The sequence below is a fragment of the Macrobrachium nipponense genome, chromosome 10, assembly GCF_015104395.2.
Source record: "Macrobrachium nipponense isolate FS-2020 chromosome 10, ASM1510439v2, whole genome shotgun sequence".
Taxonomy (NCBI): Eukaryota; Metazoa; Arthropoda; class Malacostraca; order Decapoda; family Palaemonidae; genus Macrobrachium; species Macrobrachium nipponense.
This window is the reverse complement of record NC_087204.1, coordinates 91,685,138-91,699,959: the sequence shown is the minus strand read 5'-3', so window position 1 is coordinate 91,699,959 and position 14,822 is coordinate 91,685,138. Positions and strand designations below refer to the sequence as shown.

The 14,822-nt window shown below is 42.1% G+C and overlaps 1 protein-coding gene across 1 annotated transcript in view; it reads left to right on the top strand.

Annotated features, from left to right (window-relative positions):
- Positions 1–14,822, top strand: part of LOC135223752 (eukaryotic translation initiation factor 2-alpha kinase 3-like) — an 85,712-nt gene that overhangs the window by 24,105 nt on the left and 46,785 nt on the right. Inside the window, exon 5 of the mRNA XM_064262508.1 lies at positions 14,707–14,822. This exon is cut by the window's right edge and continues 53 nt beyond it. Coding sequence (XP_064118578.1) covers positions 14,707–14,822 — 116 coding nt within the window. The remainder of the gene's footprint in view (positions 1–14,706) is intronic.

Here is a 14,822-nt window from a genome sequence, read left to right as displayed (position 1 = left end):
ATGAATGATTTCCCGAGGGCCCTTCCACTGCGGGAAGGATCTTCTCAGACAGCCCCACTTCGACAGATACCACAAAAAAACCTCCCGCTCTCAGTCTGACTGCCTTCAGACTGTCGAAGGACTCGTTCAGAGCGAGGGGGTTTTCACCGCAAGGCTGCAAAGGCAATTGCTAGAGCCAGAAGACCTTCAACTCTTCGTGTGTACCAGTCGAAGTGGGAGGTGTTCCGAAGATGGGCCAGGTCCCAGAAAGTATCCTCTTCCAGTACCTCTGTAACTGAAATAGCGGAGTTTCTCCTTTATTTGAGGGAGAAATGCAATCTGGCTGTTACCACAATAAGGGGATATAAAAGCATGCTCTCATCTGTTTTTAGACATAGAGGCCTTAATATCTCGGAGGACAAGGATCTGCATGACTTGTTAAGGTCCTTTGAAACCTCGAAGTCCAAGACTATAAGACCACCTAGTTGGAACCTGGATGTGGTTCTTAGATATTTAATGTCTGAGAAATTCGAACCTCCTCAAAATTCCTCATTCAGAGACTTGACTAGAAAGTCTCTCTTTTCTCTTTGCACTAGCCTCTGCTAAGAGAGTTAGTGAACTTCAGGCTTTAGAAAGGAACTGTGGGCTTTAAGGAAGATTCTGCAGTATGCTCCTTTAATCCCCTGTTTTTAGCAAAGAACAAAAATCCTTCTAAACCATGGCCAAGGACTTTGAGATTAAGGGACTGTCCTCTTGGTAGGGAGAGACTTAGAGAGGACATTGTGCCCAGTCAGGATCCTCAAGTTCTACCTAGAGAGGAAGAAGCTACTTGGTGGAAATGTGGATAGCCTTTGGCGTTTCGTAAGAAATTCTAAGAGGATGATTTCTAAGAATGCTCAAGCGTATTTTATTAAAGACGTTATCAAAGAAGCGCATGCTTCCTGTGAAGAGGAACATATAAGGCTTCTAAGAGTCAAAGCACATGAGGTCAAAGCTGTAGCTACCTCTTTAGCGTATCATAGGAATATGTCGATACAGACTCTTGTCGAATCCACCTATTGGAGGTGCAATTCGGTTTTTGCATCAAATTACTTAAGAGACGTGCGAGTCACTTATGATAAGAGCTTCTCTCTCGGACCGTTCGTGTCTGCGGATTCGTTGCTGGGGTCAAGGAGCTGAACCTAATCCTTATAGTTATTAAGTTAGTAATTTTAAAAGTTTTATGGTGTTGTGTTTTTATGGTCGATGGAAGGGGTCTTGGGAATGCTCCTTTCAAATCGTAGTGTTAATGTAGTGTGGTCAGGTGGGGGTCGGGATTGGTTTTTCGTGCTCCTTGTTATGATTGGACCTAGGCTCCCTGTCATGTAAGAGGGTTAGTCCCCGTTGATATGACAAAGGTGAAGGCTCTACCATGTAAGTGGGTCAGCCCCCATTGGTATGATCCAAGACAAGGCTCTGTCAAGTAAGCGGGCTCGCCCCCATTGACACGATCCAGAAGAGCTATCAGTGTCAGGTCTCATCCCCACTGAACTCTTGAGGCAAGCAGACTCGTAGACAGTAATCATGAAGTCTTCTGCCAATAAGGAGGAACCAAGGTTTTTAATAAGTTTATATATATGACCTACAACAGATGTTGTTTCCCTGTTTTTATTGTTATTTATATTGAGTAACTATCTCTTAATCGCCACCAAGGGTGTCAATCAGCTAAGTATATATCTGCCGGGGAAGTTGCATGTACAAAAAAGGGATTTTGACGTAAGGAAAAATCTATTTCTGGGCGATTGGCTCGTGTCGCCAGCAAATATCCTTTAATCTTATATTTCTAGGGTACACAAAAAATGTACTAACACCATACCAGAGAATAGATAAATAAAGAAAAAAGGTCAGTATAACTGACTCGCTCACCCCTCCCAGAGAGTGTCGGTATGAACACTATGGCGAGTGAGACCACTACCACGAGCCAAATGCCAATAGAATTCTCCCACTACAAAATCCCCCCAAGAGGGGAGCCGACCCACAGAGTGGGCAGCACCTACTACTACTACTCCATCCCATGCTGCCGACTGCTGCGCCTCTGGTGGCCATCCTGAAGTTAGCAGACAATCTTGGCGATGGGATGGGTAGGGCGGGATTTCGCTGGCGACACGAGCCAATCGCCCAGAAATAGATTTTTCCTTACGTCAAAATCCCTTTTCTGGGCTCAGCTCGTGTCGCTGCGCGAAATCGTACCAGAGAAATAGACAAGATTGTAAAGAAATTCAACAAAATATAAAGGGTCTCAAATAAAAGATAAAATAAAAATAAATCAATATAATTGCTAATAAAGATACATATACACAGTGATACAAATAGAAATATTACTTAATTATACTTAATGCTAATAATATTTTCTTAACTTAAGGTAATATACATATATACAGGAGAAATATCATATATGTACAACAATGGTATCTGTGTAAAGCTTATGTATCAAAACTATGTAAAGCAATAATATACAAGTTGAATAAAACAAACTCAACAATAATAAAATATAAAAGAATGTATATGACTTAATATACAAAAACCCGTAACCATTATAATAAGATGTATCTCCTAGCATAAAAATAAGGAGATGACATCCACGAGATCAGTAATCATCACAAATGTGAGTGTCCCTAGCAAAAAAATAAGGGACACCCACTATATCATCATTAAAGCAGCTAAGACACAAGGTGATCGTAAATGAACAAGGCAGGAATAGACGAACTGTTGGGTGAGGCAGGTAGAAAGGAGGACTGAATCTTCTACTAAGGATTAGTCAGAGTCAGGGGAAACTATGTTACCCGCTGCAACTGCTGAAAATTTCAGGGCTTCCAAGGACTTTAAGTAATGACGTTTGAACACTGTCGGTGATTTCCATCCAGTATACTTTTTTCAACTCATCGAAGTTCATATGTTGGAAATAGTTAATTGAGGTGGCTACTGCCCTGACATCATGTGCTTTTGGGAAAGAGTCAGGATTGGCTTGTTTTAATGAAGTACAGGATTTGTTGCCTGATGCCTTTAATAGATAGATACCACCTCTCCTCCTAAAGAGAGGACCCGATGAGGATGAGGAGGTCCTAGATAGAAACAAAGGCTCGTAACGTTGAAACTGGGCAAAGAGATATATCTTGTGGAAGGGGTAGTACCTTCCATGGTTCCCACCATCATCAAAGGATCTTCATTCTTAGCTAAAAAGCTACGTTCCGGTGAAAGTAGCACTTCCCCTGTGGGAAGGAACTGAATATGATCCGGATCTCTGGATAAAGCCGACAGTTCTGAAATTCTAGCTCCTGAGGCCAAGCTTAATAAAAATAGGGTTTTTCTTAAACAGCATTATAAATGAGCATGTGTCATATTGGTTTCTGAAGCCAGTTTTAGAACATCGTTTAAGAACCATGATCCTGACGTAGGCCTTACAGAAGGTCTAAGTCTAGCACAGGCCTTGGGAATAGACGAGAAGTAGGAATCTGTCAAGTCTATGTTGAACCCAAATTGAAAAATCTTTTTCAAGGCTGACTTGTTTGTCGTAATTGTGCTAGCTGCTAAGCCTTTTTCAAATAAGGATCTGAAAAAGGATATAGCTGAATTGATTGTCATGATCTTATATCTGATTCTTTCAGGAAGGTTGCTAACTTTTGACAGCAGCATCATACTGTCTCAAAGTTGAATCTCTCTATGATTCCAAGAAGAGAATATTCTGAGGGTCAATATTCGCATCCCTTTTTGCTGCAAACTTCATGAAATCCATAAAGTTAGGGTTTTGAGAATCCCTGAGGAAGCGAACACAGTCTTCGTTATGTACTGACTGGGAGAGCTTGGGATTGGGGATCCGAAGAGGACGGAGACCCCAGTTCCAGGATGAGAGGATACCAATTGCTCTTCGGCCAGTCTGGGGCTACTAGAGGCCACTTGACCCTTGAATGTCCTGAGTTTGTTTAGCACTTTCATGAGAAGATTCACCGGGGAGGAAAGACATAAATCTTCATCCCAGTTTGTTCCAATCTAGACCCAGGGCGTCCGTGGCATAGGCCAGAGGGTCCAGGTTGGGGGCCACATAACACGGGAGTTTGTGGTTCGCTTGGGATGCGAAGAGATCTACCTGTAGACCTGGAACTCTCTGAAGAATCCATTGAACGAACTGTTGTCCAGTGACCATCCGACTCTAGAGGTACTGATCGGGATAGAGCATCTGCTATGACGTTCTCACTCCAGCTATATGGGTGGAGGAGAGATGCCAACTGAACTTGTCCGCCAGGGAGGAATATGGCTACCATGACATGGGTTTAGATGACGTGACTTGGAGCCTCCTCTGTTTTATACAATGTACTACCACTGCGCTGTCCAGGGACTAGCTTTTATGTGGGAGTACTTTGGCGGGGACGTAACCTTTTTAGAGTCAAGAACAGTGCCATTGCCTCCAGTACGTTTATATGGAACTGACGGAACTGAGGTGACCACGTTCCTGAACCTTTTTGAACTGGGAATATCCTCCCAACCGCTTAATGAAGCGTCTGTGTGGATAGTGATCCTGGAGGAGGAAACTGAAGGGGCACTGACACCGATAGGTTCTTGACTTTCGCCCACGGCCGAAGTCGATTCTTTAGAATCAGAGGGACTGAGGACAATTTGTCCCTGGACCTGATATTTGCCCGTGAGCGCCAAATTCTGGTTAGGTCTTTCAGTTTGGCTTTCATTAGGATGTTCGTCACTGATGCAAACTGGAGAGAACCCAGGATCCTTTCCTGAGATCTTCTTGAAGCCAGTTTGTGACTTAGAAATTGCTTTTTGACCTGACTTTTGATATTTCCTTCCTTTTGGACGATGGAATCGACAGAGTATGGGAGGATAGATTCCATTGAATGCCTAGCCACTGAAGTTTGACTCTGGAGTGAGTCTTGATTTGGTCCTGTTTATCTTGAAGCCTAGATATTCCAGGAACTGAATCACTTTCAGTGTTGCTTTGTTGCATTCCTCGACCTGTTGAAGCCCAGATCAACCAATCGTCGAGATACGCTACTACCATAACCCCTTGCGATCTGAGTTGTTGAACAACTACTTCCGCCAGCTTCGTAAACACTCTGGGTGCTACGTTGAGCCCGAAAGGAACTACCTTGAAGGAGAATGTCTGGTCGCCTATCTTGAAGCCTAGATAAGGACGGAAGTGTCTTGCAATAGGGATATGATAGTAAGCGTCTGTAAGATCGATAGAGGTGGTGACGGCCCCACGGGGAAGTAAGGTCCGCACCTGCGAGATCGTGAGCATCTTGAACTTGTCGCAGCGAATGGCTAAGTTTAAGCGGGACAAGTCTAAGATTACTCTTCTTTTTTGTGAGCCTTTCTTTGGCACGCTGAACAAGCGACCTTGAAACTTTAATCTTTGACTCTCGCTATAGCTCCTTTTTGAAGGAGATCCTCCGCATACTCCGTCAGTTCTTGGAAGGAAGTGACGGAAAGGCCTGGATGGAGGTGGGTTCGTTAACCGCTCCAACCCAGGCCTTTTTGACACAATGCTCTGAGCCCACTTGCTGAAGTTCCACCGGTGGCGAAAGTGAACAAACAGCCTCCCTCCTACCTGAAGTTCTTCATTGGTTCTGGTAACCTCCTCGGCCTCCTCTGAAGTGTTTCCCCTATTAAAGGGACCTCACGATCCTCTCCCACGAAAGACGTTACCTCTGCCTCCCTTACCGAGCGGTCATACTTCTGTGAAGATTGACTCTCGAAGGTTTGATTGTAAGCTGGAGAGATGGCATAAGAGGAGGGCGGGCTGAGGCTGAGGGGAGATCACGTAAATTGGCTGTGATTGAGCCTTTGAAGTGGAGGGCTGGGCTGTTTGCACTAAGGGAACCGCCGGAACTTGCTGAGAAAAGCGTGGCTGCTTTTTCTGGTAGGGCTGGAAACGCCTGGGTTTCCTTTGCCCTTTACCTCTAGCTGCAGGATCTTGCCTTCTCCTAGCCGTAAGGCCCAACGGTCCTTAAGGCTCTGGTTCAACCTCGTAGCCTCTGACTGGACTTCCTTCACCATCGCTTATGGGAAGAGATCTGCTCCCCAGATGCTTGACGAGAGTAACCTATTCGGCTCGTGCCGAATGGTTGCTTCTTGTAGGACATGCTTCCTACAATGTTCTCGAGCAGTGGCAAACTCAAACATATCTGACTGTACCGTTTGAGTCAGGGATTTGGTCATAAGTTTGAAAAGCGGCTCTGAACCATAGGCTATGGTGGCCACCTCGGTCATAGCCATAGAATTAATTGATCTGGCTAATCGCGATTTAGCGTCAAATTCAGCCTGAATAAGGCTATCTGGAAGCCTGGGTAGCTTTTCACCAAACTGCTCCATAGCACAGTCCGGTTTGAGTTTGCCAGCTGAGAAGGTGTTCCCGGTAAGTCTTCCCATAATTCTCCGGCTGAGGAAGTAACGGAGATGTAGGATCTGCTTCCTTTAGTTGAGGCATGGGGTCCCCCTTCTGGGCCGCTGGAATGGTAGACGTCGCGATCTTAGTCAGGAAAGGGAGCGGGGTACTCTCATCCATCGTGAAGATCGTAAAGGGACTCTTGAAGGGTTGGATTTTCGTATTAGAACAATCCATGTCCTCTAAACACCTGAGCCATTCTCTCTGAGCCTGGTCACGTGAATAGAGGACCGTCTCCTTTGGTACCCTATCATCTCGAATCATGGCTGAGGCGGTGAGCCTTGCGTAGCCGATGAACGGAGGCTGAAGGTCTTCCGGGTAGAACTCGAAGTCCTCTATCCTTCGAGTTCCAAATTCCGGTATAGAAATGAGACCGTCTTGGAAGGGGGCGTATGACGCTACTCTCCACGGGTTGTTCATCGAGAACGGAGGTAGCGAGTCATACGGGGGAAGCTGAGCTCCACCTGCATTGGAAGGTGGAGGAGAGGCTAGAGGAGCTTGGCTCAGTCCGGCTATAATGGAGTCTTGAGAAGTAATCCTATCCGACAAACCGAGAGATCATTTGTTCCATGCTACTCTTTAGAGACCCAACGAGGTCGCCCACCTGTTGTAACAGGCCAGCATTGGAGTCCAAAGCCGGAGCTGCTGCGGAGGTGGAGGGGTAGCTTGAATTGGAACCAAAGGTAGCGGAACTGACGACTCAGCCGGAGTGTGAGATCTCTCTCTGGAGGATTTACTCCTCGAGGACTTAGAGCCGGACCCAGAAGCTTTAGATCTGTCTGCTCCGGGATTCCTAGCCGGAGACTTACGAGAGGAGGATGAGGCCGAAGTCGTCTTCTTAGACGACGACGACGTCTTTGTCAAGGATTTCACTGCTTGACCCTTGACCTTGGGTCTAACCGAAGCGTCAGGAGGAGTATACAATTCATCACCCGTAAAGCCTTGGAAGGATGGAGAGGTTGCAGGAGTAGAAGAAACAGTTACGCCCAAGGGTATCCCTTGGGGGGTGTGTCCACCTTACCTACCTCGACCAACAGGTCGTCTACACCTACCATAGGTTCTACATTAATATCCAACGTCGCGACTTACCGAGGAGATATCCTGGCCTTGGTCAGTCAATGAGGCAGCCAGCTGTTGCTGGATGAAGGCGATAGTCGGGGGGCCAGACTCTGCTGGGTCGAACGTATCCTGTCGCCTTGCCTCCGGGGAAGATTAGTACCGCAACCTTTTCTCCAGGATGTAGGGCATACCCTTGGCGGCGTTCTTCCCGAAACCGCCGACCCAGGCCCGCAGGGTTGCCAGTGCGGTATCCCTCACTGCCGGCGCCTGGAAGAGAGGGTATCAATTAGATTTAAGAATAACTTAAAACTAAAGATAACTTAAAAAGTATAACTTAAACTTATAGGGCTATCAGGCCCTTGAATTTCCTTAAGTTAGAGTAATTGATGCAAACTTAAGCACTAAAACAGATGCGGACCAGCTACCGGAGATGGAATACTTACCCCGTCTAAAAGCTGGCTCACCAGATCGTAACATATGGTACACGTCTCAGTGGTACCAGAACCTGGGATGTCCCCGTTGCGGATGTCGCGCATGGAGCATGGGACCCGGCAAACTTCGTGGTCCACCACCGGGTCCTGAAGTGTGGCGCGCATCCCGGATGCTCACAGTTGGTGGTCTGTAAGTGGAAAGACACATGAGTATCTTAAAGAATATCACTTACAGGCTAAAGGACAGAAGAACTCCATTGCATGCCGGAGCTCGGAAAAAATTCGGGCATAGCCCCTCCCTTACTAGCCTGAATAGGCTATAAACCCCGAAGGTATCCGGTGAAAAGAAGGGAGGGGGAAATGGTTTAAGGTACTTAAATTAACTTAACATCTTAAACCTAAAAGCTCGAAACCGTTACCGGACTAAGTCCAGTGCGAGGCGGAGTGATAACTCAGTGAAACGGAGAGGTTAGACGAGACCGACTGTATGTTCCGGTCCACCCCGTGGGGTAGACTCAAGCGCGTTTCGCTAGATGCCAGGCCTCCGGTGGTAAAGGAGCCCTAGTAAGGTGGGAAAGAGCAGGGGGGCATACAGACTCGGGCTAGGTAACGGAGCGACGAAGTAGTAATGGAGAGGGGGAAAAGGAAAAGTCCCCCCCCACCTTACCATCCGACCGGACCGAGAGCCGGAGAGGTCGAGTCCAGTCTCGGGTCTGTCCCGTCCCTCTACCCCCTCCGCCTGGGGGGAGAGAGGGAGGCAGGATCGGGTATGCGGAGCGAGCATGGGCAGCCTAGCCACCCCCCCCCGACTCTATGGAAGAGCGGGAGGGGGGGAAAGGTGACTGGACAGGCGTCTGGCTGCCTCGTGATCACATAGTGACCACGGGGCGATAAGAACAACAACTAAGCCTAAAATATAACCAACTGATCAGCGAGATGCTATCGGGAAGCAAAAAACCGAGCTGACCAGCGGTAACATAAAGGCCCAATAGGCCGTGACCTAGGCTAAGCGAGCCAGACGCTAACTAAACCTAACAAAATCACATAGATAACAAAATGAATAATAAAATGAAAGAAAGAAAACAAATAGTAGGAGAAAAAATCCAGGAGTGTACGACTAACCCGAAGGAAAGTCTACCACTCAAAGCTAGCCGATGCCGATACTAAGAGCCGTGGCTAGGGTCTGGATGGAAGAGCCTACATAAGGTAAAAGACATGCATGCATGACAAAACCGTGTAGACCTTACTCTAAACAAAGCGGATAATAAAAAATAGAGCGTACAAAGACAGGGGATGCTCTGGGTATGGGAGACCCAGAACGGACCCATCACGAGGCAGAACCATGCGCCATGCTTCGACCTAGAGATCGTATTTATACCTAAAAAACGGCAAATACGTGCTCAGGGCCGGAAAAAACCAAATAGCAATAAACACTGAGTACTTAACTTAGCTGCTGCGATGGCTGCACGCTCCATTGTAATAAAATCCAAACGAAAGGGCACAAAAACACAGAGAAGAAAATGGCACGTGTGTATCGTGTGCGCTAACTGAAAAGGATGGCCACCAGAGGCGCAGCAGTCGGCAGCATGGGATGGAGTAGTAGTAGTAGGTGCTGCCCACACTCTGGGGGGTCGGCTCCCCTCTTGGGGGGATTTGTAGTGGGAGAAATTCTATTGGCATTTGGCTCGTGGTAGTGGTCTCACTCGCCATAGTGTTCATACCGACACTCTACTGGGAGGGTGAGCGAGTCAGTTATAACTGACCTTTTTCTTTATTTATTTATTCTCTGGTATGTGTTAGTACATTTACCCTAGAAATAATAGATTAAAGGATATTTCGCGCAGCGACACGAGCTGAGCCCAGAAATGATATTGTTATTATACAATAAAGTTTTGTACATACTTACCCGGCAGATATATACGATGAATGGCCCACCCATCCTCCCCTCAGGAGATAGGTGTAAGAGAAAAATCTGGTCTGAAAACGGGAATGGTTCCTATTCCCGCCACCCAGCGGCGGGAGAGGGTGATCACCTGACCTACCTGTAGCGTGTGCCGCGAGTTTTGAATTCTGTCGGGACGTCAGAGACATAAGCTAAGTATATATCTGCTGGGTAAGTATGTACAAAACTTTATTGTATACTAACAATATCATAATGCTTATTTAAAGGAAATGCGAGAGAATGGGGAGCACAGAGAGTAGCAGAAAATTGGTCCCACAGTATGGGAGACACTCTCTCTCTCTCTCTCTCTCTCTCTCTCTCTCTCTCTCTCTCTCTCTCTCTCTCTCTCTCTCCGTTAACTGAAGTTTTTTTATATTACATACATTTGTAATGATTATTATTTTAACCCTCTTACGCCGAAGCCCTAAAAATCAAAACCTCTCCTGTATGCCGGCGCCGGTTTGGAGTGAGCGCGGAAGCGGAAAAAATATTTTTTTCAAAAAATCACAGCGCGCATAGTTTTGAAGATTAAGAGTTCATTTTTGGCTCATTTTTTTTTTCATTGCCTGAAGTTTAGTATGCAATCATCAGATATGGAAAAAAATATTATCATCATATGTAAATATTGCGATGTATGGTAGTGAAAAAAAAAAATTCATAGATAATTGTATTCAAATCACGCTGTGCAAAAAACGGTCAAAGCTAACGAGTTAATTTTTTTTTCGTTGTATTGTACACTAAATTGCAATCCTTTGTTTTGATATATAATACATAGTAAAAACCATAAAAGCAACACCGTAAAAATATTATCACAAAATGATGTACGAATTCGTAACGCGCCGACGTAAAAAATGTTATTTTCAAAAATTCACCGTAATTCTAAATATTGTTCTAGAGACTTCCAATTTGTTTCAAAATTAAGACAAATGATTGAATATTACGATACTGTAAGAGTTTTAGATTAGAATTGCAGATTTCGACCATTTCGGACGAGCTAAATTTGACCGAATGTCGAAATTTTTATATATATATATTTTTATATGCACATATTTCGGAGATGGAAAAAGCCATAACCTTCACTTATTTTTTATTGTATTCTTCATGAATTTGCGCACATTTTGATATATAGAACTTTATAAAAAGGCTAATATGAAAAGGAGCAAATATTAGGATAATGAGATGTACGTATTTCGGAGACTTGCGGCCGCGAATCGGCGCGCGGAGTGAAGGTAAATATATTTTTCAAAAATTCACCATAAATCACAATATTGTTTTAGAGACTTCAAATTTGTTTCAAAATGAAGAAAAATGACGGAATATTACTAGCTTACAATTGCGTTTTTCAACTATTTCGGTAGAGTCAAATTTGACCGAAGCGTGGTTTTTTTTTTTCTATTTATTCGTATTTATATGCAAATATTTCGAAAAAAGAGAAAGCTACAACCTTCAATCATTTTTAGTTGTATTCTACATGAAATTGTGCACATTTTCATATATAAAACTTTATGTAACAGCTAATTTTAAATGGTGCAAAACATTTCGACAATCGCACAAAAAAATTCTGATTTTTTCGGAAGAGTTACCGCGCGAACGTAAGGAAAATGTTTTTTTTTTTTTCATAAAGTTCACCATAAATCGAAATATTGTGCTAGAGACTTCCAAGTCGTTGCAAAATGAAGGTAAATGATTGAATATTACTAGAATATAAGAGTTTTAGCTTACAATTGCGTTTTTCGACCATTTCGGTAGAGTCAAAATTGACCAAAAGTTGAAATTTTTGCACTTAACGTTATTTATATGAAAATATTTCGAAACTGATAAAAGCTACAACCATGGGTTGTTTTTAGTTGTATTGTGCATGAAATTGCGCACATTTCCATATATAAAACTTTATGTAACGGCAAATTTAAAAGGGTGCAAACATTAGGACAATCGTACGAAAAAATTTATCGGAAGAGTTATCGCACGAACGTGAGGAAAAAGTTTTTTCATAAATTCCACATAAATCGAAATATTGTGCTAGAGACGTCCAATTTGTTGCAAAATGAAGGCAAATGATTGAATATTACTATAATATGAGAGTTTTAGCTTACAATTGCGTTTTTCTCGACCATTCGTAGAGTCAAAGTTTGACCGAAAGTTGAAATTTTTGCACTTATCGTTATTCATATGAAAATATTTCAAAACTGATAAAAGCTACAATCACGAGTATTTTTTCGTTGTATTTTACATGAAATGGCGCACATTTTCATATATAATACTTCATGTAAAGGATAATTTAAAATGGTGCAAAAATTATGTCAAAGTGACGAAATAATTTCTGAGATGTGTCACTGATACTTTTTAGTGCGATAAGAAAGAAATTCGCGCTTGTTTTGATTGTAAACAAAACAACGCCTTGATCCGTGAACTCCCAGCATCCCCCAAGGCGCGTGATACAAAAGTTTTCGGCTGGTAGGCCTATAAGTATTTTTCCGCGAATTTAAAAAAAAACTTTTTTGAGCCGACGTATGATACGTCCAATCGGCATACGGGAGACATTTTGACTCGACGTTTAATACGTCCAATCGGCGTAAGAGGGTTAATATTAATGACATTATTGGAAGATAACCAAACCAAGGTAGTACTTCGAATACAATTGTCTTATAAGCTAGCTTATTATAAAACAGTTGAGATCAAAGCAGAGTTTCCTCTCAGTTAGTGATAGTGTGGATACTTGAAGTTTGACTATGCTATATTTAAAATGAAACAAAATGGATTGTAAAAAAGTTAGACAGCTTCAGGCAAAGACTAAGCCCTATTAATAATAATAATAATAATAATAATAATTAGGCAAAGAAACCTAAGAAACAGTGAAAAATTCAAAGCAGAAAGCAGTTCAGCTGATGCCAAAGGGATTCTGTGAACCATCACTACTGTTACAGTACTGTATCTTCCAACAAAGTACAGTACTGTATTTGCCGGTGTATTAGACGCACTTTTATTTATTTTTAAGGGTGCCAGCCGGCCAATATAGGGCAAAAAATGCAAAATCATGAAAAAATTTGTGGAGCTTTGTATGGCAATAGAGAATGCGTGTATACGAAATATTTCGTCAAAATTCCTCTTACTTTCATAGTTACAGGGTAATTAGTAAAAGTAACTCAATAAGCCAAAAACATTGATCTACAAGCAAATGCAGTATTTCTTCTGTTACCTTAAATTTTGATAATTATTATCAAACAAATTGTTAGCAATGGCATCTGTAGAGATTCCAGAGTCACAAGACAGGAAGACTGAGCTTCACACCCTTCAGTGTGAGCAGAAACAGAAAGAGAGTACACGTTCGAGTTTCACCCCTGACATTTGCTTTCTTTTACGTATGTTTTTCCTTGGTTTGGCAAGGTTTTCATCATGCCAAAGAGGAAAAGACAAGCAAAACATCTCGCTAACGTACAGAAGAAGAAAATTGACTCTAATAAGAGTTCAGAGGATCATAATATTGACAATAATAGTGGAGTTAGTGAAGGGGAGAGAGAGAGAGAGTGTTGCGTAAGAAGGACGCAGTTTCCCAGGCTACAATCTTTGAGCAAAAGGGATTTTCATTTATGATTAAATTATGATAAATAACATAGTTTTGGTTTATTAATACCCAAAAAGTATAAAATTCATAATAATTATGATTTATTAACATTGTAAAAATACAAAGAAAAACTTTGAACGCCCGTATCTCAAAACTATACTTATTGACCTTCAGTTCTATCTTCTCCCTTAGTTTTAAAGCTATAGCAATGAAATTTGGTCTATAACTTAAAAAGACATTATAGATTCAGATTTGGCCATTTTTTCAAATTTTTGTTTCATTTATTTTTCTTATATTTTTTCCTGATAAATAGGGTTAATTTTTTTTTTTATCATAATGAGAAGTTCATATCTAGCAAAAAATTTACTTTTAGAAAAAAAAACTCCTCATTTGATGGAGGTCTACATCAAGTCTATATATGGTAGTAATCCCATGTCTTAATATTAAGTATCAAGGGAGGAAGTAGAATTTGAAAAGTGGTTATTTTTTAGATAAATCGCACTGGCGTCACAAAACTGAAGGTCAGAGGCAAAAGTCATATGCAGTTTGGAGATGTCTCAAGTTACCTTATTAAATGGTATGAATGTCAATGTCCTGTCCTTAAAAAATGGCATTAGCCAGCCGGTGCCCTTAAATGTATAAAAAAAAATCCCCTACGTCGAAATTGATGCCAATAATAAAACATTGAAATAAAACCCATTTATTACAGTAAATTTTGTTACTAATAATGAAATATTGAAAATTGGCCGAATTATCAGTGCATAATTACAAATTTATGAAAAATAGCTTACGATACGTTGGCTGTTAGCCTGTCAGCCATTTGCAATGAGTGGATGTAAGCAAAACTAAAGCACAGCCCAATGTTTATTTAAGATAAATTTCATACAGAGTCCATTTTTTTTATTCCGTTATACTCTCACAATATTGTATTTCATGCACAGAATCATACAATTTTCCATACAAAATAATTAAGAAAATTTCTAAGTAAATGGATGATGAAACATACTAAAATTATTTTTTTCCACAAAATGTCCTCGTAAAATATGGGTGCATTTTATATGAGGGTATGTCTTATATGCCAGCAAATATGGTATACTGTACGTATACCTCCATTGATTACTTATTGAGAGTTATGTTACTGCAGCCAGAAGGTGAATTAAGGTATTTCTTGAAATGGTGATTTGAATATTAATATGGTATCCATATTTTTTATAACTTTTGATTTTGTAAACATGTTTGTAACTAGGAAGCTCTTGATTTGTACCTTATATGCGTCATATTTTTTTTTTTGTAATTCTAGATGGAACTTCAGTGTTGGTCAGCATGAAATTAATGTGGCTGGGGGAGGCTGTGATTGGGTAGATTCATCAGATGTTGAAGTGGAGGAATTGCCAACTTTGCACTTCATAATACCCG